The following is a 22,764-nucleotide window of genomic DNA, read 5'->3' on the forward strand; positions in this document are numbered from 1 at the left end:
GCTGTAACATGGAAAGGAATTCTTGACTACAAAAACCGGCTTTTTACAGTAGCTTGAAAATGGCTGAGGCTGTTTTTTCAGATTGAACTAGATAGGGAGTCAAAGCAGGTGTGGGGGGACCTTTGGCTTGCTAGGGCTGATGGGAGTTATAGTTCAGCAACATCTGGCAGGCCAAAGGTTCTACACTCTTGTCACAAAGTAAAAACTACATATCCAGACACTCTGCTCTGTCTAGGAAAAAAGCAGTCATTTTAATGATTAAAAATAGAGTCCTATAAATTGAACCTAATTTTTTACAGGCTATGGATCCAATCATATTAGGAGAAAATCTTACACTAATTCATATATTAAAAATGGAAATGTTTGTTGTGTTCCCTTTTAATTTACTATAGCCTATTGAGTGGGAGCATTTAGGCTAGTTTACAGAAAAAATAATTGTTGTGGAATGCAAGACAATGGGCGATAATCCATGTTAGTCTTATTCAGTGAGTCTACTCAGAATATGACTTGAATTGGATATAATCCAATATAAACTTATTTTTTCCTTTGAAAAGCGTTGTAAAAAAATCCCTATCTTGTTCTTTATCAACCAGCCTCTGCCGTGACATCCTCCTCTTGAAACTGAGGAAACTTTCAAAAGCAGTTTGAAAGACAGCTGTTCAAAGTCAAAGATCCTGTATAAGGTGGTAGACATACCTAAAGTGGCAGTTAAAATATGGGTCAGTGTGATAGGATGTAAAAGATGCACTACAGATTGAGGAATCCTCATTGCATTGATGCTGAGGGGGAAACTGTCTATATATACTGTAAACATGAGACTCTAGAACAGATCTTCTAAGGCTATGGAGCTGACTTCAAATACATTGCCCTAACTGCACAAAAGAGCCTCTGACAGCCATAATTCTTGCAGTTATAAAATCTCAGGAGATGATTTTGAAGAAGTTTGTTTTTAGCCTCAGTTCTCTAGCTTTTTTATAGCCAAAACAAACATATATGGTACCATCCTCCCAGCAGCAGGTAGAAGCAGAGAAGTTCAGCAACACTCACCCTGAAAAGTTAGGGGGAAGCGGGGGGGGTGATGTTGATGAGCATTAAGGGCTAGATTATATTGCCAAATACCTGAAGAACCTCAACCTGAGGTCTCCCCAATTATTTCTGCTGTGAATTACGGAAAGTGCCCATTACTACAGGATGTATCTATATATAACTTTATTTTGTAACTACCAGTGCAATTCTAGCTATGTCTACTTGGAAAAAAGTCCTTTGAGGAGGGTTTACTCCCAAGAAAGTGGGGTGAGGATTTGTTTCCCAGTCTCTAATTCAAACTTTCAAGCTGATTTTCCCACATACAATTTTGCTGGCAGCAGTTTATTTGCTACTTTCATAACCACGGTAAACTGTGTTTAATGTAATTCACTATAACAAGCAGAACAAGATTTTGTGTACCCTGCACTGAATAATCTCACCCTTTATGATACATTCTACGTCCCAGAAAATTGTGCACGATTGCTAGTTTCCCCTATGTTCCATATTCTGCTTTGGATAGTCAAAAGGAAAGGAGCTATTCTGGAAGACTGGCTCTTGAATACTGCTGATTGCAGGGGTGGCTACCTTGGAGCCATCCAGCTATTAAGACTGACTCCCATGAGTCCCAACCAACATGGCCAACGAGCAGGAACGATGGCAGTTGTAGTCCAACAACATGTAGAAGGCCATAGGTTAATTATCCCTGTTACACAACCTCCCTTCCATGATTCGATACTTCACAAGTTGGTTTTTCCATTCCACCCCTTTGAGAAGAGAATGAAATAGTTATAGGTGAAACAGCCTTATACTGAACCACACTGATCGAGGTAACCTATTGCTATATTCTGAGTGGCAGAAAACACTCCAGCTCTTCAGCATAGCTTTTCTTCTGCTACCTCAGATCTTTTTAACTGGAGACTTGTGGCACAAAGGATGTGTTCTGTTACTGAGCTATAGGTTTTCCTTAATTTCAACAAGTTGGTTTACAAGTGCTAGTTAATCTAGAATTATGGAAATCTGCCTTAGAGCAAGAGAAGAAATTGGACCATCTAGCTCAGTATTGTCTACACTGCCTAATAAGGGCTCCTCCTTGGTTTCAGGCAGGAGTCTTTCCCAAGCCTGCCGAGGTGCTAGGGATTAAGTCTTGGAACATCTGCAGGCAAAGCAGAACTGAACTAAGGCCCCTCTGCATGTGTCTTAAGACTATTTTAAATTGCAAGATTTAGTTACCACTACAAGTTTGAAATACAGCCTTTTGTTATTGCTGATGCTTCCAAAATCCTAGGAGAGATAGTTAAAATAGATTTTTGGAAAACTAATACAGTACCTACTGCCAAGCTTCCAGGTATTCAGTACAGCGGTAAAGTCTCCCAGCAAATTGGAATCTATTTCTATTAAAGTGATTGTTACATAGGGAGAAATGAATTAATGAATGGTTGGGTTGTATTTTTCATACTTCACTTTCATACTTCACTAAGACAAAATTAGCCATGTATTGGAATCAAACAACTATCCACAAGGTGTCTCATGTATATATATTTTAATTTGCATTGCCATTTCTACATTGTCCTCTTAGATCCATTCATCTTCGCTGGTTTGTACCAGATTTCCTCTTGCCAGAAAACAGATGTTTGGGCTTAAGGTCAAAAACGTGCCTATCTGCCTCGCCTTTCTTGCCCAACTGATTCATTTTCCTCTGAGCTTTCTTCATCATAGTTTTAGTCTTCTTCACCATCTACACAAATAATAAAAAATCACAGTGAAACAATATTTCTTGATTTGAGGCTCATCCTCCACACTACTATGAGCCAAATACTTCCTTATATGTCAGAGTGGTGTAGTGGTTAGTGTACAGGATCTCAAATAGCAGGGTTTAAATGCCCACTGAGCTATGAAGTTTACTGGTAACCTTAGATAAGTCACTTGACCTCAACCTAAACTACTGCATAGGCTTGTTATGAAGATAAAATGTTATTGAGCTACTTAGAGGAAAGGCAGTATGCTGTCAAACTTCCTGCGGCTCTATATTGTTTTATAGTAAGATACAACAATGTTAAAAACAAAGGCAAATGTAAGTCGCTTGGAGACCTACAAGTGATTAATAAATCAAAATAATAACAATAATGGCTTAATGCACCAACATCTGCAAACTTGATATAAAACAATATTTCAGGTCACAAACTTCAAAAACCACTTCTTACTTTAGGCAAAGTGCATTCCATAGAAGCCATGGGACAATTATGTCCTTGCAGAAGCAAACGTATATATAAAAGCCATAGCGAAACAGTCATCAGTCCTGAAGCCAGTCATTTGGTTATTCCAAGCCAGTATGTTAACTTCAGCATCTTTCCTGACCATATGTACCTCCACCTAGTCCAGCGTTAACAGCACATAGTTGTCTACACAGAAATAATATGTTCAACGGGACTTACTCCCAGCTATGTTTGCACAGAGTTACAGTCTTGGGCACTGCAACCAAAGGCCCTTTCCAACTCTTACTGTTTTATGATAAGTGACAGAAGCTTCATTATTAGCATCACATCTCTCAGTGCAGGAAGAATAGCTAACTCTGAGTCCCTCCAGATCTTGTTGGACTCAAATGCCTATCAGCCCTAGCCACTAAGGCCAAACGGATGATGTGAGAGTTGTAGCCCAGCAGCATCTGGACAGCCACAAGTTAGCCTCCTTGACATAGTACAGGACAAATTAGGAACTGTACAAAAAAGTTGATTCTGCTTCAAATGACTTTTTTTCTTTTCTCAATGAGTCTAAAAGGAACTGCATTACATATTAACAATGCAGTACTAAATACATGGGGAGGTTTTAAAAAAATTCATTTTCTCAAGCACACACACATTTGTTATGTGCCTTCAAGTCAATCACGATTTATGGCGACCCTATAAATCAGCAACCTCCAAAAGCATCTGTCATGGACCACCCTGTTCAGACCTTGTACAGGTCTGTGGCTTCCTTTACTGAATCAATCCATCTCTTGTTTGGCCTTCCTCTTTACACACATACTAATTACAAAAGCAAGTGCATAAAATCATAATTCAAAATGCTCTGCAATGACAAAACCTTAATTACAATATTAAAATGCTTATTTGTAAATGCATATTTGCAATATTAGTTGTGATAAAACTGTCAAGAACTTTAATAAACTTAAGACAGACCTTTACATCTCGAAGGCCCGATACATCACGAGGTGTACGAGAGGAGCTGCGACTTCGTGCCACGGATGTGGGTGGTACAGATTCTTCTCGTTTACGTTTACGGGTAACACTCCGGGATCTTCTTGCCTGGGCTACATAATGCGCCTGGAAATTCACAGACCAAGAAAAGCCCATTCAGAACCCCTTTTTTTCTACATTAGATACTCAACTGTTCAGATGCTGCTCATGCAGTATTCTGCTTTTCAACAGAAACTTCACTTAATTCAACTAAAAGCTTATAACTAGTATCTCTAAAAGTGATATGGCTTTGACCTCTGATTTGGTGGTATATTCTCTTTATTGAAATGGAAATGGGCTGCCTTCAAATCGATTCCGACTTATGGCAAACGTATGAATAGGGTTTTCATGGTAAGCAATATTCAGAGGTGGTTTACCATAGCCTCCCTCTGAGGCTGAGAGGCAGTGACTGGCCCAAGGTAACCCAGTGAGCTTCATGGCTGTGGGGATTCGAACCCTGGTCTCCCAGGTTGTAGTTCAATACTCTAACCACTACACTACACTGGATCTCATTCCCTTTCTTATCCAGTCTTAATCCATTCCCTTAACACAGCTCTATTTCCTCTGGCAGAAAAAGGAGGTAGAATAAGGATATTTAGAAATAATAAAAATATTATTGATTACAGAAATCAATACACACACACACACACCCCAAAGAAATCAACACACAGAAAGCCCATCTTACCTCATTTTTGCCTGTCATGTCAAGCCCAAGATTGGTCATCTCCTTCTCTAATGTCTTCCGTTGAACCTAAAGTCACAAGGGACCAGTTATTTTCCCAATTATCAATCCACGTTTTCTAGAAATGGCAGCAAGGAGGTTAGGAAGCAATCAAATACACTGTTCAAAAGCTACAAGACAAATCCTCCAGCAGAGAACTGCAAAGGTTTGAGATAGACTCCAAGACGGCAAGAGTTTCAGCAACAATCTGGAGACAGATAAAACAGCAACTTCAACAGTCTGTAATTTTCACTCCTTCCAATTTGTTTTGGCATAACATGTATTAGAACACATTCAATGCATTCTGCATGCTCAACACCACAACACAGTGTGAGTGGAAAATGAGCCAGGCAACAGGCAATAATACTTAGCATTTCTGTAGTGCTTTGAGGCCTCAAGGCACTTTACAATCATTAAAGTTAAATCATATCTACAAAGGCATGGGCTATAAGCACAATGGAAGAAAACGGAATGGCTGGTACTACCAGATGTAGGTATGGAATCAGTTTTGAATGCTACCCTCTGTGAAAAACTTTCTGCAAGTAGAAAGCTAGCACAAAAGGAAGCAAACTTTTGTGCTAAGGTTTGCTTGTTAAACTGCAGGGAGTTTTAGCGTTGAAAAAATTCAAAAAAGGGTGCCTGAAATAGACAATGGTCATTGTTCAGAGGTAAAACACATGCTTTGTATTAAAAAAAAAAGGTCCCAGGATCAATCTGTGGCATCTCCAGGTAGGCGGGAAACCATCAGTCACTGTCAACAGTACAGAGCTAAATGGACCCATGGTCAGGCTCAACAGACGCCACCTTCCTGTGTTCTGATTCATTCCACCATTCTGCTCTTTGTGTAGATCAGAGTTCAGACTTGATCCTTAAACCAGAACATACCTTAATTACCATCTCATAATTCTTCTGTTACTTATGGGCCTATGACTGTTTTACCTAACAGGCATTTCAAGCCATGACAACTTGAGTTTTGATTTTTGTTTTATAATGAGAGGTGCAGCAAGCGAATGGAAGCGGAAGAGTGGGCAGCACTTAATCTGTTAAACTGCAGTCATGTCTCAACACATTCTCAATAAAAGTATTTTACACCTGCCTTTCTCGCTGTTCTCGGCATTTTGGGCCCCTGTGTATCTTTCTCTTTGGATTCCAGCATCTTCAGTTTCTTTTTCTCTCGAATCTGTTGTGCCAGTTTTTGGATTCCCATCATTTCCTCATCTTCACTTTCTGAATCGCTGTCGTATTCTCCAGCCGCTTGCCTTAGTTCCTCCTCTTCCTCCAGCTGTTCCAATTTCTTTAAAAAGATCAAACACAGCACATTAGAAACTTTTAACAATGTGCATGCTTAAAATATTTCCTTTCGATAGTTCATGCTCAAATTCCCCATTCATTTCCATATCCAAAAGTTCTCAAGTTTTTCACCAAGATTAGTGGGAGAAGCAGCACAGCACGATGGTTTTAATTAGTCAACCAACTCAAGCGCCCTAGCAATGAATACACTTATAACTATTTCTATTCTCAAAAAGAGGCCAAATAAGAAGTGCATAGCTTGACAGATAGAAAATTCTGTGTATTTATGTCATGACATGAATACACACATTTTCTGTACAGCAAAGTATGACATTAATATAAAGTAACTCCTACCTTCATGATATCTGGGTCAATATAATCAGCTATGTTGTGACCTTCCCAGATCTCTGGTACCTTATCATATTTTTCAGATGGATTCATTAGATCCCAGTATTCTAAAAAAAAAAAAAAAAAAGGGAAAGCAAAAATGCAAATACTATTAATTCGTGCAGCTTAAAAGCCCTGTTGTATGCAGCACGTATGATGAGAGAAAATTATAATGTCCTTATAGTAGTAAGTTACATGCTATCAGGTGATTCCCGAGTTCCTAAGCCTGTTTATTTAGGTTGGCAATCTTCCTTGAACCCTCAAAATATTTGATGGTGGGATGGCTTGTTGGTTTTTAAGATTACACTGTCCAAAAAACCCCACAGGGCCATGTTTCAAGCAGGGCAATGTGAGCATCCTTTTTTGTGTCCCTTGAGGTTAATTGATGTGAGACACTTGGCCAATGGTGGTCAGGACCAGAGCCAGAACCAGATGGGCCCACCTCTCCCTCTTTCTGCTAACCCTTTCTCACACACTTTCTAATATCCCTTCCTCCCCACACACAGACTGCCAGGAGTGACACAGGAGAAGGCTTCTGAAATTAGGTCAAGGACCATAAGAAATTAGGCCAAGTCTGCAGGTTACCCACTCCAGATGGAGGGTTCCTAAGCTCTCCACCAGCTTTGTAAACTTAAGAACAAAGCTCAATATATTTTAACACTGATCTCAGAAACTAGACAGCTCCTGATCCAAAGTTAGGAAAAGAAAGCTAATATCATCCACTACAGCAAGAGTAGTGTTAGCAGGAGTTGTAGTTTTCTATTTGAACTGTTTGCAAAATAGAACATATGAAATCCAGTGACGTTTCTGAACAACATTAAGAATGCTGTTGGCACTTACTCTTAAGATCCAAAACATAATCATCTCCCATTTCCATTTCAATATCTTTCTCCTGTAAAGAAGCACACAGTATTAATATAGGCCCTTTCTATAAGCATCACACAAATGTTGCTATTATTCTTTTGAGACATTTTCCAAAGAAACTTACCAGTTTCTTTTTAGGTACATCAACCTCCATACGTTTTTTGCGCAGCAAGGCACCTTCAGGAATAAAGGGTGGCCGTTCCTAAGATTAAAGAATGAAACCAACATAAACTTAAAAAAACATGCTGGGTTCATTTTGTTTGCTTAATAAACCATGTTTTTTCTACAAGGAACAATGGTCACAAGCTAGCAAATCCTCTGTCTCTATCAGCTTGCGAAAGCAAAAAAAGGCAGACTGTTCTGATTAGATACATAATTATTATTCTTATTGTTAATAAACATTAAGTTTCTACCCCCGTCCCTCCTCCCAAAGGGAGCCCAGGGTGGCAAAACAATGTTAGAGCACTAAAAAGCCTTTTTTAAAAATCTTAACAAACAATTCCAATACAGTTGCAGACTGGAATAAGGTATCTACTTAAAGGGCTTATACACACACACACTTCTGGAAGAGAAAAAAAGTATTAACAGGACAAACACACCAACCTTGTTGTCTCTTTTGGATGGAACAGCTAAATGTAGCCTGTTCAGTATATCATTCACCTTGTTTCCTTTCATTTTGGTATCAACACGATGGGCCAGCAATCTGTCACAGGCCTAAGAACATACAATATATTAATTCAAAAACTATGCTGATAAACCAGATGAATAAAAGGCTCATGCAACCATAATGGTTCCCAATTTCTTAACCACAGTTTCAATGAGCAGGAGTCAAATGTGGGCTTGCAAATTCTACACACTGTGATTGTCACTGAAAAACAGCAGGGGAATTAGGCTACATGTGAGCCTACAGATGTTCCCAGTATCCTAACTATGGTCAAGAGGAGCCTTTCCCAACCTTTGGATCCCAGATGTTGCTGGGCTACAACTCCCATCAGCCCCAGCCAGCATGGCCAATGGTCAGGAATTATGGGAACTGTAGTCCAGCAACATCTGGGGACCCAAAGGCTGGGAAAGGCTGGTCAAGAGGAAACATTACATCTGCAGCAAAACAATTTTAGTTCAAAACATACTGCTGAGGTGTAAGTCTAAAAAGAGAGGGGAGGTTATTTCCTGCAGATGTATTTGGACTTAATATATGATTTAGAGAAGCCTAACAATATTCACAATTCACTCTCACATGCAGCAAGAATTCATTCCGTCAGACATATTAAAAACAACTCTCTCTGCACAGAAAGGCCCTTCAGCAATGTGGGAAACAACATTAATTTGTCAACATGAACAGAATCGTTGCATTTGAATGGTTATACCGAAAAATGTTGTCAGGTTTGGAACAAAAGCCAGGATCTTCAACCAACTTCAAACCGTAGTTTAAGATTTTGGTTGTTCCAAAGCTTGGTAGCCATAGTCAATCTGAGACTTCTGCATTGCACTGAGATGCACTGCGAGGTTTCATGCGCAGGTAAAAGGCTCATGAATATATCAGCTTATTAAATTGAAATACAATCGTCCAAGTGCAACCAATGTGTTTTTCAATCTACCGTACAGGCATGGAAGGCTTGTTCAGAAGGGAATCCAAGCCATACAAATTAGGCTTTCCCCCGCTAAACAAACAGGAAAACTATCCCAAATAATAGTGTACTGAAGTCAGTCAAGGATCCTTTTCTTTCTGTTTTTCCCCCATATCAATGCAAACTATTTTATATTGCACAGTTCAGGTAACAATATGGAATTATTGTTATTCATTTTTTGAATCTTTCTTAAGTAATCTCAGTTTGGGAAAAGCACCACCTCAATGTGAGGAAGTACACTGCAGTTTAAATTTCGTTTTCTGTAATTTACCAACTTAGATACTTCTGAGTACCCAGGGATGCAAGAGTCATCCAACCCATGTATGTAAAAAAGACTCCCCTATTTTGCTTCCAAGCTGAGTGAGACTCAACCGCCTGTTGAGCCCCAGCTCTCCCGGGAAGATCAGGGAGGGGAGTCAGTCGAGCCCCAGCTTCCCGATAGAGCAGGGAGAGGAATCAGAGGTAGATGAGGTTTTTGAGGACAATGAGGGAGGGGGTGCAGTCGACAGTCTGCCAGTTCCCACAGACAGTCCTCCCGCCAAACCAGACCTTGCTCCACCTACAGGTGCCCCAACAGAGCCGTTGGGGGATGACCTGGTGTGCGCACCAACTCCACCCCCCCCAGGACTCCCCGCCTGGCACTTCAAACGCTTCCCCGCCTCCTGAAGCAGAGCCGGCACCTATCAAGCCTGTACTGTCAGATGAGCCGGCGGAGGCTCGCTCCCCCTAGCCCCGTGCTAGACACCACGAGAAGCGGGTAGGCCAGAAGGTGGAACTTCGGAGGAGTCAGAGATTATGAGTGAAGAACTTCCCTACTTAAGGCGGTGCCCCCGATTGGGGTGCTGAGTCAACTTTCTTCACACGCTGCAGAGTATGCCTAGGTAGCTTAGCTAGGGACAGTAGTGAGTTAGCATTGTTAAGTCTATGAAATGCATTGCTTTTGATGCAACTGTTACTCTAATAAAACAAGAATTAATTCCACTCTTGCCTCCATCTCGTGTCTCGTAGTCTGGGCAGGACACAGCCCAAGCTCCCTATTAGAGAGAATGGCACAATAAAGAAAACCTATGGCTAACGTTCCCGTTCTTCACAACTGTCCTAACAGACCTTCAGTTCAGCTGCCCGCAGCAAACAGAACAGTAGGTTGGTCAAAAGAACCATGAGCAGAAAGAAAAACTGCTGATGGCATTGTGCCATAGATGTTGCCACAACAGGTTGTGCAGGAGTTCATGCAGCGCTATACTAGGTAGGTTCTGTGGTTGCACCATCCGATCATCACTTCTGGGTTTGGTTTCACTTCTCCTACAGAGTACTGTATCCCAAGGTATATAAGCACCACACATCTTTCAAATATGGAAGAGGTCACCACTGGACCAACCCAATGAGAATGTTTGGAACCGAGCTTGTACAAGAACATGAACACATGCTACTCACTTCTGTTTTAACGTGAATCACTCCTTCCTCAGTTAGAGTGCTTGTTTCAATTACAGGAAGCCTGTCTGCTTCTAAATCAGCAAACATTTTCTAAAAAATGATGGACGTAAGTGAATTAAGTACTTGTCACATTAACAAAACTTCAGTTTTTAAACCCAACAAAATTCCTTTTGTCATTTATTTCTAAGATATCAAAATAACCACAAGATCTTTATAAAGTGAAAGATACAAAGATTATATTGGAACATATCACATCTGCCAAGAAATTACATATATACAGACCAACTCAAAAGCTCCATATGCTCTGAAGTGTATGCAAAAAGTACATTTTCTCAAAACATGGAAAAGGAAATCTTACAGTATGTTGCAATATAAGCTTGCATCAGAAGCAAAGATTAAAAGTAAAGCATGTTGCAAGCATGGATATGGACATTCACTTGAGCCTTATCTGTTCTTGCAGAATGCAAGCTGAATTATATATGTATTATTTTGGGGGTTGTGCAACAACCACAAGTTTTGCCTTGCATCTGTAGCATTCAGAAGCAGCCAAATCTGTTTTGGATCTGCTTTAAGTAATTCCAATTCAATTCATTATTTGGGTTGTTACGAGTGCTCGGGCTAACCCCCACTTTGGTTCATTTGGAGTCGAAGGGGTGGCAAGGCCCTGGAGTATTCTGGACTGTAATTCCCACCCCACACCCCTTGTTTTCTGACTTGTTGTGCCTTCCTGAAGTACTGTGAAAGAGGACAGAAGCAAGGCCATTCTGTGGGCAACTAAAAGAACAAAGAGAAACTGAAGTTAATGTTATCTTCTTCCTTGGCAGATTTCCCTCATGCCCAGCAGAACAATCCCATTGTTCAAAAACAGCATTAGAAAGCAGAACTAGTTTTCCGAGTGTCAGCAAGGAATACACACACACGAGATCTCATACCCAGACCCCTCTGTTTCATGTTGATTTGTAAGAAGGAAAGTGTATTTTAAGAGCAGTTTTTGAGACCTAAGAGGGGCAATCTGAGCTCCAACATGCGTAACTACGCTCTCAAGGAACACAGCGCAGGACTGCAGGCCACAGAACAGGAAGAGAGTCTGTGTCTTGGTGCAAACCTTGAGGCAAACAGATTCCTTCTTGCTTTGGGGCCAGAGCTCCTTCACATCACTTCAGCTGTATTCCACTGCCCACTCCTGGGCGTAGGACAGGTAATCTCTGCTACCTGTAATTCCTTATCGCAACAGTGTTGAGCCCCAACCCTCTTGCGAGGGCCTGGAGGGGGGGGATATGAATTTCAGGCTTCTCAGCTGTCAGAGGGCAAGGATGGCCCAGGAGTTGTTGAGACTCCACAAGACCTTGAGCGAGGGAGTAAGGAGGATTTCAGGCCAGTTCCCATGGACGGCGCTGTCCGAGCTGGGAGAGCGCGCCGACCCCAGACATGTCAGAGCAGCAGCTAGACGATGAGCCAGAGCAGGCGTTAACTCCCCCTTTACCCAGTGGCTCGTGGGATGAGTCCAACACTTCGCTGCCACCTGACCTTGAATCTCTGGCTAAGGAGCAGGTTCCTTCAGACGAGGTGTTGGAAGCACACACCCCTTCACCACGCTCTCGATGCAGGAAGAAACGGACAGGCCAAAGGCAAGAACTGCGCAGAAGCCAGAGAGTACGCTCCAAGACCCTGCCTATTTAAGCCTGCCGCTTCCGGGTTGGAGCTGCTGAGTCAACTTTCTTTCAACGTTGCAGAGCATGCCTAGAGTGCAGTTAGGGTATTCTAGTGAGATAACTTAGGGGTTCTATGAAGCGCACTGCTTTTGATGTATCCATTACTTTAATAAAACACGATTTAATTGCACCCGTGTCTCCATCTCGTGGATCCCGCTCAGAACAGGACAAATAGGGACATCTGATCTCTTTAGTTTAAAGCTATGAATGGGTTAGGATATTAATGATTAATGCTGCCACACACCCAATAATTTTGTAATGCTATCCTTTTCTCTCATTAAAAGAAAGTTTTGCTTTAGTCTGGTTTGGACCTGCATTTCTGGGGTTATGTACACACTATTTAGGCACATTTCAGGGCAAAGCGCTTGTTTTATCCCTAGCAAAAGATCCCCCTACTCTCAAGGAGGTGTGTTTAATGCGACACGTGGGTGGCAGGTTCACACACTCAGGTTCCCAACAGACAAATGTCGTAACAGGGTCCAACTTTGATCAGTTAAATCCAAAGATCTATTTCACTCTACTTGACTATAATTGGGAAGCTAAAAAAAGCTATTTTTTTAGTTTTTTCTGTTCACATGTGGATGAAATTTGGAGGCAAAGGTGCCTGAGGGGATTAAGTCTGCCAAATTTCAGGCAGCTCCATCTAGGGGAACGTTTAACATTGTTTTTCTTAAAAGTCTCATTTTTTAATTTTCTGCAGAATTGAATGCAGATTGCAGGTACGGTCACTCCTGCTGACGAGATAAAGCCTGCCAAATATCAGAAAGATAGGGGCAGTAGTTCTTCCACAAGGGGAGACTTCACCATTTGGGGGTGGGGCGGAAAATCATGTTCCCTCTCCTAAATTTTTTGGGGGCAATCAGGTTGAAAACTGGGGACACCACATAGGTGCCCTTGGGTAAGAAACCTGCCAAATTGGTTTACGGGTTATTGTACTAAGTGATTTTACCTTCATTATTTAAAAAAAATGGAAGAGTTAGTTTTTTTGTCTCAGCCCCAACTTCCTGGAATTAAATAATAATAATAATAATTTTTATTTTTCAGCCGCCTATCTGTCTTAGGGACACTCTAGGCGACGAACAACAAGAATAAAAACAATACATATAGATCAACATAATCAAATTTTAAGCTAAAAAACCATTCATTAATTCAGAACATAAATTAATCTGTCCCAATTACTCTCCATGGGGAAAAAAGAAAGTGAGCAATAATGTTTGTCTGTTAGGGAAAAAATGACTTGGAAAGAAGCAGGGCCACTCCAATAGTCTAACTCTGCCACTTACACCCTGCTGTCTTGGCCAAAATTCAGACGCAAACACCATGCAAAGGACAACCCTTTGTTTGTTTACTTCAACCTCCCTCCCCCAAATTACTGTGATTGGAGTGCACTGGGAAAATAGTTTGCTGTGATAAGAAGCTAAACCTATTCATCAAAATGAAAAGGTACCCCACAAATGCTCCACCCCGTTCTCTCTCAAGCTCTGGATGTTTCCCCAGGCAGCTTGGTTTTGTTCCTCAGATGGAGCAGATGGGGAAATGGTGCGTTTACATTTTTGGAAAAACCAAGGCAACTGAGCTTTTGGGGACATAATGGTACAATCCAATTCTGGAATGCAAAAGTTTTCTCCAAATCACCCCAATTCACCTCATTATTCAGGGTGCACAGAGAAACAATGCACAACCCATTGAGAGAGAGAGAGAGAGAGAGAGAGAGAGAGAGAGAGAGAGAAACACGCACACAACTTTGAAAGTTTTCTACCTGGTTTTCCTCTGAAAGTTCAGAAATCCTCTTCACATCACATTTATTTGCTACAATTATTAGAGGCTAAAAGGGGGGAAAACAAATTGAATTAAGCATCCAATTTAGATTTTATAACAAATAAAGCAACAATAACTAAAGTGAAGATATTAAATTACAGCCCACCTTGTTTGCAAACAGTGGCTTAATATTGTTGAAAAGTTCCAGCTGCTCTTCCAGGCTGTGCCCACACTGTTCAGATATATCCATGACATATAACACAGCTGCGCGAAGGTGGGCAAGCGCTGTTATCGCCTGCATCTCAATGGTGTTTCTCTCTTCCAGGGGATGATCCAGAATACCAGGGGTGTCCACTACCTAAAACAAAGGCAGACAGAACTAAGGTCCTTGATCACACATGCACTGACCAGTAACAAACCAGAAACTCGGGTGGGGGGAGTAGGGGAGATAAATAGCGCCCCCAGAGACTGCGGGAAATGGAGGAGAGAAACATTTAAAGTGCTATCTATAATCCAAACTCTATTATCTTTTCCTGAGAAATAGAAGAGGGTGTGCTAAAATGATATTACACAGATCTAATAACCATGTTCAAAATGCAAAATATTAAATTCTTACTCCTACATGCACTATCAAAGGCTACAATCATACTTATCCTGTGAGTAAGACCCATGAACTCAGTCAGATTTACTTCTAAGCAAGCAAGCACAGCATTGGGCAATAGGACTACCAGCTGCAGTCAATGCATACTTGCACTTGAACAAGGTGAGGCCAGCAAACCTATCTTCCTAGCAAACTTGCACATCTGGATGCATTTGGTTTGGCGTTTTGGTACAGGATTTTATGCTTTCTGGTAGAGCCCTGGAGCATGAAAGACACACTAATCTACAGAAGGCAACAACAATTCGGAGCTACATTAATAATGTTAATGTGTCGTGCGTCAACACCCCTCCAAAGGCTAAAAGCCCTAGGAACTCTTTTGCAACAGTCTTATACTGAAGTCCAGGGTTTAGATAATTTCACCATAACTCTCGAGCTTAAGCCTCACAGCCACCCCCACACATCTCTAGACTCCCTGTCTGATGCAGTCATATGGGTAGCTCACCGAGAGGAGCATCTAGATGACTCAAGAAGTAGTGAGCAGACATACAGCAGCATCACATGACCCAGTCAGCTGATTTACAGGGACATCAAATGAGTAGGTTTGGAGTCTGCGGCGTGGGCTGGACTGGGCAGACGTTATACATGAATGTCTCCTTTTTATGAAAGCTGCATTGCGATCGTTTCCAGTCTTTGGAGCATTATAGCTAAGAAGAAGCGGCTAATACTATAAGTAGGCTCCCATTCTAATTAGCACTTTACTACATAGCTCCTTACATAAGGCAAGGCTTGCAACAAGGTGATCTCCAGGGCAAATTACAGCCCATCACAGCCAGTGCATACACACACACACCGCAAGACAAATCCCAATAACCTAACTTGAAATTCAGCAAGTTTATAAGGAACACTAGACAGCAAAATATTCATAGTGTTACCCTGAAGGGGAACGATCTTCCCAACTAATTGTTTAGCAACGGGATAGTCCTTACCTGCCAGCGCAGATACTTGTAATCCATGTGCCCCACAAATAGAGATTTTGTGGTAAAGGCATACGGCTGCACTTCAACATCTGCTCTGGTCACCTTAAAAAGAAGAAGACTCAAAGGTGCTGTCTCCTTTCATTTATAATACAATCCTTTTTCTCAAATAACAAATATCATAATCATACTTGACTTCTTACATGAGCCAATGTAGTTCAGATTTCTTTTTTTTTAGGGGTGGCAGTAGAAGAGAGATCTTCTTTTTCAGAACTCACTAAAAAAATCTTCCTTTTGACCCCTTTAGCACGTGGATTGGGGAGGCTTCAGGCTTGGGTGCTGAGTGCAGCCTTCTAGGTCCCCATCCAGCCCTAGGGATTCTCCCCAGGTAGTACCCCATCTCTGCAGGCCACACTCTTCACTGGCCCTGCTCTGCCCCCTCCTTGAGTGCTTTTGCCTGGCTGGAACGAGTCCGTGAACTGTGATAATGCCTCTTGTTTACCGGAGAGAGATATGTGTGCATAGAAACAGCTGACTTTTGCATGGCTTGAATGCAGCCCACAGTACAAAGGGAAGAGTCACATCTGTCGCCCTGCCCACCACTGACATTTGCCCCCCCCCCGAAGGTGAGAGAATGCGGCCCTCAGACTGAAAAAGGTTTCTCATGCCTGCTTTTGCAGCTTGAGCATTTAAAATATCTGTTCACACATAAAGAGGCACTACATTTCAGCAGGAGGTTCAGGATAATACAAACCTTATTTATAAAGCTGGATTTCCCAACATTCGGGTATCCACACAATAAAAGAGTCCGTGTATTAGGGTCAATAGTTGGCAATCGAGATAAATGCTGACGCACTGTAAAAAAAATGAAAATATTTACAGATTTAAATGACAGCTCTTATTCTGTGATACAGTATTGGAACAATCCTAACTTCTCTTTCCTCAGTTGTTACTATATTTGTTATTTATTGTTGTTTGTAAAATGAAGATCAATAAAAAGCTATTTTAACAATAGCTTATATTTAGAATTTTAAAAAATGAAAATCTGTAGGTAGATGTGGAGTTAAAAGATCTTTGCAGAAAGACATTAGCAAAGCTAACTTGAAATAACACATAAAAAAAATCCCGCATCAGAATTATGTCAAAGCAGACCCCCAATCCAGTAATCTCTTTGCAAAGTAAAAGACAACCCAAAACAGCAACAAAAATTAGTAGGGAAATTCAAAGCTATAAATAATGCTTAAATGCTCTACATAAATATTTTTATTTTTCTAAATAAATATTTTCAGACTTTTGGAAGACGCCTGTGCGTGAATTTGTTGTATGTGAGGAGATCGGCGCACAACGATCAACACTCAATCTTGACAGAAAAAGACTCTGATCCAATGGCATGGATACCACGACGATTGGAAGTCCTTTATCTGCTGCAGCTTTCATCTGCCTTCACAGCCGTTGTAACGTACACATTGTTATCCTCCGCCTGTTCTGCCAGCAGAATGACGCAGTACCATATACCTACACCAGACTCCTAGTTCTCCCCTCCCCGTAACCTGAGAAACAACTTTATTTAGGGTGGGAGAATAAAACTATCAGCCTCCTTCACAGTCCTTTTGATCAAGACAGGGCAGTCCAGGGATTTATGGGGACCCAGAGACAAATGCTCTGTGATGCTTTTTATATTTATTTACATTTATTTTACTTACAGGCTTATATACCACACAATCAACAGAGTATCAATCAGTGAATGTAACATACCCCTAAAACAGCATTAAATATTTGGTCAACACCTGGACAGTGATAATCAATGACCGACGGTTGAGCTATGCCTGTGGAAAGGGCCTGAATACCCAGGAGAGTCTTGATAGCGCTTGCTTAATATTAATTGGCTCTACAACCCAAGTACAGGCACACTAAATGACCTATTTCTTGTAGAAGCAAGGCAAACCTCCTATGGCACCCCTTACTAATGTCTCTCTTGCTTAATGGAAAGATTGAGCAGGTATATTATCTGATGACACCATTTCAGATGGATTAACATTATCCCTTTGACAGTTCATCTTCTAATGATTGCCAGTGTGGTGCAATGGTTATTATGATCAGGTAGAACCATCACTCAGCCATGACACTGAGTAAGACTGGGAAAGGAATCCTCATAAATCAGTCTAAGCTTCCTGAAGAAGGAGCGGCATTGTATCAAAAAATAGTCCTGTTACCACATCAAATATACGCCACCTTGTTCTAAGTATTCCAGGCTCTGCTTCTGTCTTTTGATTATTGTACACATCCGCCCTAACGCGGCACGCTTCAGCTGCTTGCATCGGTATAGGGAATCTCCATATTTCATCAACCGTACATAGTCTTTGGCAACACTGCATTGCAAAAAGAGAAGTCAATCTGCATTCAGATTGCTAGAAGCTCGTGAACCCCATTACCCTCTCCACCCCCCTGATATTTGAGCACAGAACTGGGGGTCTGGAAGGGGGGAAAAGGAAAATACAGGCATTCCTTCATGTTACAAAGGCATAGCTTTATAAAGAGGAACTGTCAGCAGAGAATATAAAGCCTTTTCCAAAAAGTATGCATATTACAATTATTCAAACAGAAATGGTTTCACATGAACAACAGCAAAAGTTAAGCTCTTACTTGTCAATCAGATTTTTGGCAATGTTAATTTGCCCCAAAGCCAACTTGTAATGATCTTTGTCATAAAGAACGTTCATCAAATCCGCATAAAATGGATGAATGTCCTGGGGGAAAAAACCTGTGTCAGTTCTTTGTTATAAATCATTTTTCCCCAGAATATGCAAATTACTTATTAGTTTAACCTTTACTAAGAAGCATGGCCAAGATCCAAAGGGCTGAGAGAGTACTTCTGTGAACCCAAAGGGGTTTTTACTTCTTTTTCTTCCACCAGTGGCTTCCCATGCCATGAAATAAAACTGATTTTGAAACTAGGGGAAAATTCAAAAAGCAGTTTGTGATTCAACATGGGGGATAAGCAGACAGGAGAGCCCCTGCTCATAGTTCTGTCATCATCTCCTGCTGGGAGGAGGGGTGGGATATAAATCAAATAATAAAATAAATAAATAAATAAATCTGTAGCTTACATTGAAACAATACAGAACAGGGGCTTCTCTATTGTGGCACACTGGACATGGATCTCACTTCCCATAGAGCAGGAGTGGGGAACCTCCGGATAGCAGGCCAAACATGGCTCACAACCCCTCCCCATTTGGCCCATATGGCTGTTTTTTTGAAACCACGCCCACCTGCCCCAGTCCTGAAGCCCGATTGAAGACTTTCCTTTTAAGTTGAGACCTATCCCAGTCTGCGTCTGTGTTAGAATTGCTTTTAATATGTTTTGTGTTTTAACCTTTTTTTAAAAAAAAGATGTTTTAAAAGTTTTTTAAAAAATGTTTTTAACGTTGTTTTGTTTTAATGTATTTTAAGGTCTTTTTATGATGTTTTAAAGTGTTTTTGGCATTTCTGTTTGCCGCCCTGGGCTCCTGCTGGGAGGAAGGGCAGGATATAAATCAAATAATAAATAAATAAATGAAGCAGCCAGCCCCTGCCTGTCCTTGAAGCACATAACTTGTCTAAGAAAGTCAGATATAATTTACCAGAAAAAAAGATTTCTGCAAGTTATTTTAGCCATATATCATGCAGAGTATAACTCTGAGCTTAAAACACCTTTTTTTGTTCTACTTCATAGTGGCAAAGTCACTTACATCTAGCTTTGGAAAATCCATGATGATTTGGGTAAGTCTGTCATGATAATTTTGTTGAGTGTATTTTACTTTTCTCATGTAGAAATGACGAATGCGGTGAATTTGGTAATGTTTATGAATTACTGTAGGAGTCTTTCGCTGTGTCTTGGATAGTGTCAGATCTATGAAGTCCTGCAATTAAAGAATGAACAGTGATGAAGATCAAGTAGTCTTTTTAAAATCACCAAACAAGATAATAAAACAGAATCAAAAACCCACGTCAGCAGTGGAAGGGAGAAAGAGCTCAGTCAAGCTTCTGTAACAGAGTAATGCACACTAGCAAGCTATTAAGAGTGTTGTTTACACTGGGGATCATGGGGCATGCATTCATTGCCTACTTGCCTCTGAACAAAAATTTTAAACCATGATTAAAAGAACAGCAATTTCATAAAATTTTCACTTACATTGATTGTGCTTAAGAATCCACCCAAAACCCTTCCTTCATTGTCCTAACAGATTTACACCCTGTTCTTAAGCACATGTATGTCAAAATTCCACTAATTTCAATAAAAAATCATTTCAACATAAATAATCAATCAAATCAAGTGTTTGTCACAGTCAACTTCCATTCAAGAAAGTACAAAATATAAAGAAACACAAAATCACAAGCTTCAGAGGAACCAGTTAGTAAAGGAACTAACAATTATAACAGGTCTAAAAAAGATTACAACATTCAGACGTTGCCACCTGTTTGGTAACAGATTTAGCACCACCCCTCAAGAAAAACAATCAAAAGGGTCTCTAAATATCAACCAGGACCACACTGTAATTATGCATACTCTGATCCCTTGATTAGAATCTACAGCAGAATCATAGAATAGTTGAGCTGGAAGGAGCCTATAAGGCCATCAAGTCCAACCCCCTGCTCAATGCAGGAAAAACATACGAGATACTATTTCAAACTAAATGGTTGCAAAGTTCCTTGACAGGGACTTCAGCAACTCTACTGTCTAAGATCTTAGAAGGTAAAATGTTAAAAATGTGCCAACAAAATTGCTCTTCCATACTTAGGTATTGTTAGAAAAATTACATATGGCATACATTTGTTAGAAGATGGTCACGTCAGGCCTACTGACATGTACAGAATATTTTAGAGGTACAGTCTTAACCATAGAAAATTAACATTAAAACAAGTGGCAAATAAAATTTTAAAATAACTAAGGGCAAGTTTACTCACAAATAAGACACGTGACCAACCTTCTTAAAAATATACCATGACATGCTTCTTTGGCTCCAGAAATAAAGTATTTTTAGATTTCCTAAGTTTTCACCAACCTGGTGACCTCCATATATTTTGGACTACAATTCCCATCATCCCCAACTAGTATATAGTTTAAAACATATGGAGGGCACCATGTTGGTTAAGGCAATCCTAAGTGCAATAAAAGAATGTTTCAAATAATTAAAATCTGTATCTGTAAAAAGCAAAGCAAATGTCAGTATGATGTTAATGGCCATATAAACACATGGAGCTGCATTGCACCATCTAGTATTACCGTCTACTCCAACCAGCAACAGCTTTCCAGGGTCTCGGCCAGAGATATTTTCTAGAGCTGCAGTCTACAACCCTTCTTTAATCAGAGTTGCTGGGGACTGAACCTGTGACCTCCTGGATGCGCGCTATGTATTCTAGCACTGAGCTATGGCCTCAGCCCCATGACTGATGTCCATTTCATGCCACTTTCCTGCCAAGTCACTTGGGGCAGTCAAATTGCAACAATTCACTGAACCGAGCAAACCAAGGTAACACTAAGATGGAGCTTAAAACTTATCTCATAAAGAAAATGATGTCTAAGAAAAACAAAGACAGATTGGCTGGATGATAATGATGCAGGCTTCTCTACTAGTTCTGGGAACAAGCAAAGAAAGGGAAAGGGTGGTGGGCTTTAAGCTTCTAGCAGTGTCAACCCAAACAGTTTGTGGTACACAATAGCCTGCTATCCACTGATAGGTAGGGAACCTAGGAATAGTCAGCATATCATAACTGAGCTTTTGGTCAACATTAAGGGAGAGCTTCCACCTCCATAACAGAATCATCTTTCACTTCAAGGTCCATAAATATCCACCAACACAAGAGACAATTTAATCTCTCTCCCAGGATGTTGCAAGAATAATTGAGATAAGCATCACATAGGTCCTTGTACAACAAGGACCAGCACTATAAAACTATTGACTCATAATAGATTTCTAGGAGAAGGAGGGAAAGACATCTGTATTGGGCAAAAGAAGCACAGCGGGAGGGCAAAGCAGTCGAGAATGGGCACATGTGAAAAGGAGCCACGTACAACAAAACTCTATTAGGGTGGAGATAGTGAGTGATGCTATATGAGACAGCTGAAGTCTGCTGTGTATAGGAGAGGCTGCCCAGAAAAGTGAAGAGCTTGCACCAATTCACAGTGAAGTTGCACTTGCCATAGTCATCCCAAGCCCCTCTGTTCTTTTCTTCACTACAACCCACCCACTGAAGTAGTCATCCAAGGTCTTTCTCCAGCTGCCCCTGTCATCTGAAGAGCAGTAGGTGACGACTTGAGAGACAGGGCCTTCTCCAGTGATGGCTCCTTGTGAATGCCCTCTCCAAGGCAGCACGTCAGACACCTTCATTGCTATCATTTAAACACCAGACCCCCCCCCATTTTCCCTGGGGTTTAAAAAGCTGCTACTATTAGCATTTATTTTAGCGTCTATTTGAATGCTATTTTTAGCCTGTATGTATACATTATTTACTTGTCTTTGTTCTTGTATTTCTGTTGTTTAATGCTTACTACAGGTGTGAGGAACTTTTGGCCCTCCAGATGTTCCTGAGCTACAACTCCCATCATCCCTGGGCATCGTGGGGTGGGCCTGATGAGAGTTGTAATGCAGCAACATCCGGGGGGCCAAAAGTTCCCCACTCCTGTCTTACTAGGGCTACTTTTTTTTTTTTATCCTGGCACTGCTGCCAGAAATTCATCAAGCGAAGCTTCCCCTCTACTGAGAACAGCTTCACCTCCTGAACTTCTGCCTAGCTACTAAGGGGAGCAAAAGAGTTCCGGTCAGGAGGGACAGGGCACGAGGCCTCTCTCGTGCGACACGTGGTCTCTCTCCCACTCAGCACGAACTAACCCAGGAACTGTTGCCACGGCGACGGCGCAGCCGTACAAAGAGCCTCGCGTGCCACCTCGAGCGAGGTGAAGGTGGGAAACCGGGAGAGCCGATTTCGCTTTACCTTGGCGGACGGGACCACCATGATCTTCTTGAAGTTGTACAGCGCCATGGCTGGAGCCTGTTCATCCGGCGGCCTGGCGAAGTTAGAGAGAGTGAGAGGCAGGGGGAGGTGGGGCTTCCGGGTTCACCCGTTCTCGCGAGAAAGGCTAACCGGAACGAAACGGGTAC

The 22,764-nt window shown here is 41.2% G+C and overlaps 1 protein-coding gene across 1 annotated transcript; it reads right to left on the reverse strand.

The window, feature by feature from the left end:
• Window positions 1-2,551: 2,551 nt before the first annotated feature.
• On the reverse strand, window positions 2,552-22,728 carry GTPBP4 (GTP binding protein 4). Its single transcript, XM_061587500.1, has 17 exons — window positions 22,598-22,728; window positions 19,354-19,524; window positions 18,269-18,372; window positions 17,858-17,994; window positions 16,380-16,480; window positions 15,638-15,730; window positions 14,217-14,408; window positions 14,052-14,117; window positions 10,581-10,670; window positions 8,122-8,232; window positions 7,643-7,720; window positions 7,495-7,546; window positions 6,622-6,722; window positions 6,074-6,271; window positions 4,942-5,007; window positions 4,200-4,343; window positions 2,552-2,761 (listed from the first exon to the last, which is right to left on the reverse strand). The coding sequence occupies exons 1-17, from the start codon at window positions 22,643-22,645 to the stop codon at window positions 2,609-2,611; spliced, it is 1,905 nt and encodes a 634-aa protein (XP_061443484.1). The 5' UTR covers window positions 22,646-22,728; the 3' UTR covers window positions 2,552-2,608.
• Window positions 22,729-22,764: the final 36 nt, after the last annotated feature.

This window comes from Rhineura floridana, chromosome 10 (assembly GCF_030035675.1).
Source record: "Rhineura floridana isolate rRhiFlo1 chromosome 10, rRhiFlo1.hap2, whole genome shotgun sequence".
Classification (NCBI taxonomy): Eukaryota; Metazoa; Chordata; class Lepidosauria; order Squamata; family Rhineuridae; genus Rhineura; species Rhineura floridana.

Excerpts from the sequence above, each read along its gene's own strand:
- GTPBP4 (XM_061587500.1), bottom strand. The coding sequence starts at position 22,645 with ATGGCGCTGTACAACTTCAAGAAGATCATGGTGGTCCCGTCCGCCAAG. Across the intron at positions 14,118-14,216 it reads AGCCACTGTTTGCAAACAAG|CCTCTAATAATTGTAGCAAA; the intron begins GTGGGCTGTAAT and ends CCCCCCTTTTAG. Across the intron at positions 2,762-4,199 it reads CGGGCCTTCGAGATGTAAAG|ATGGTGAAGAAGACTAAAAC; the intron begins GTCTGTCTTAAG and ends TTATTTGTGTAG.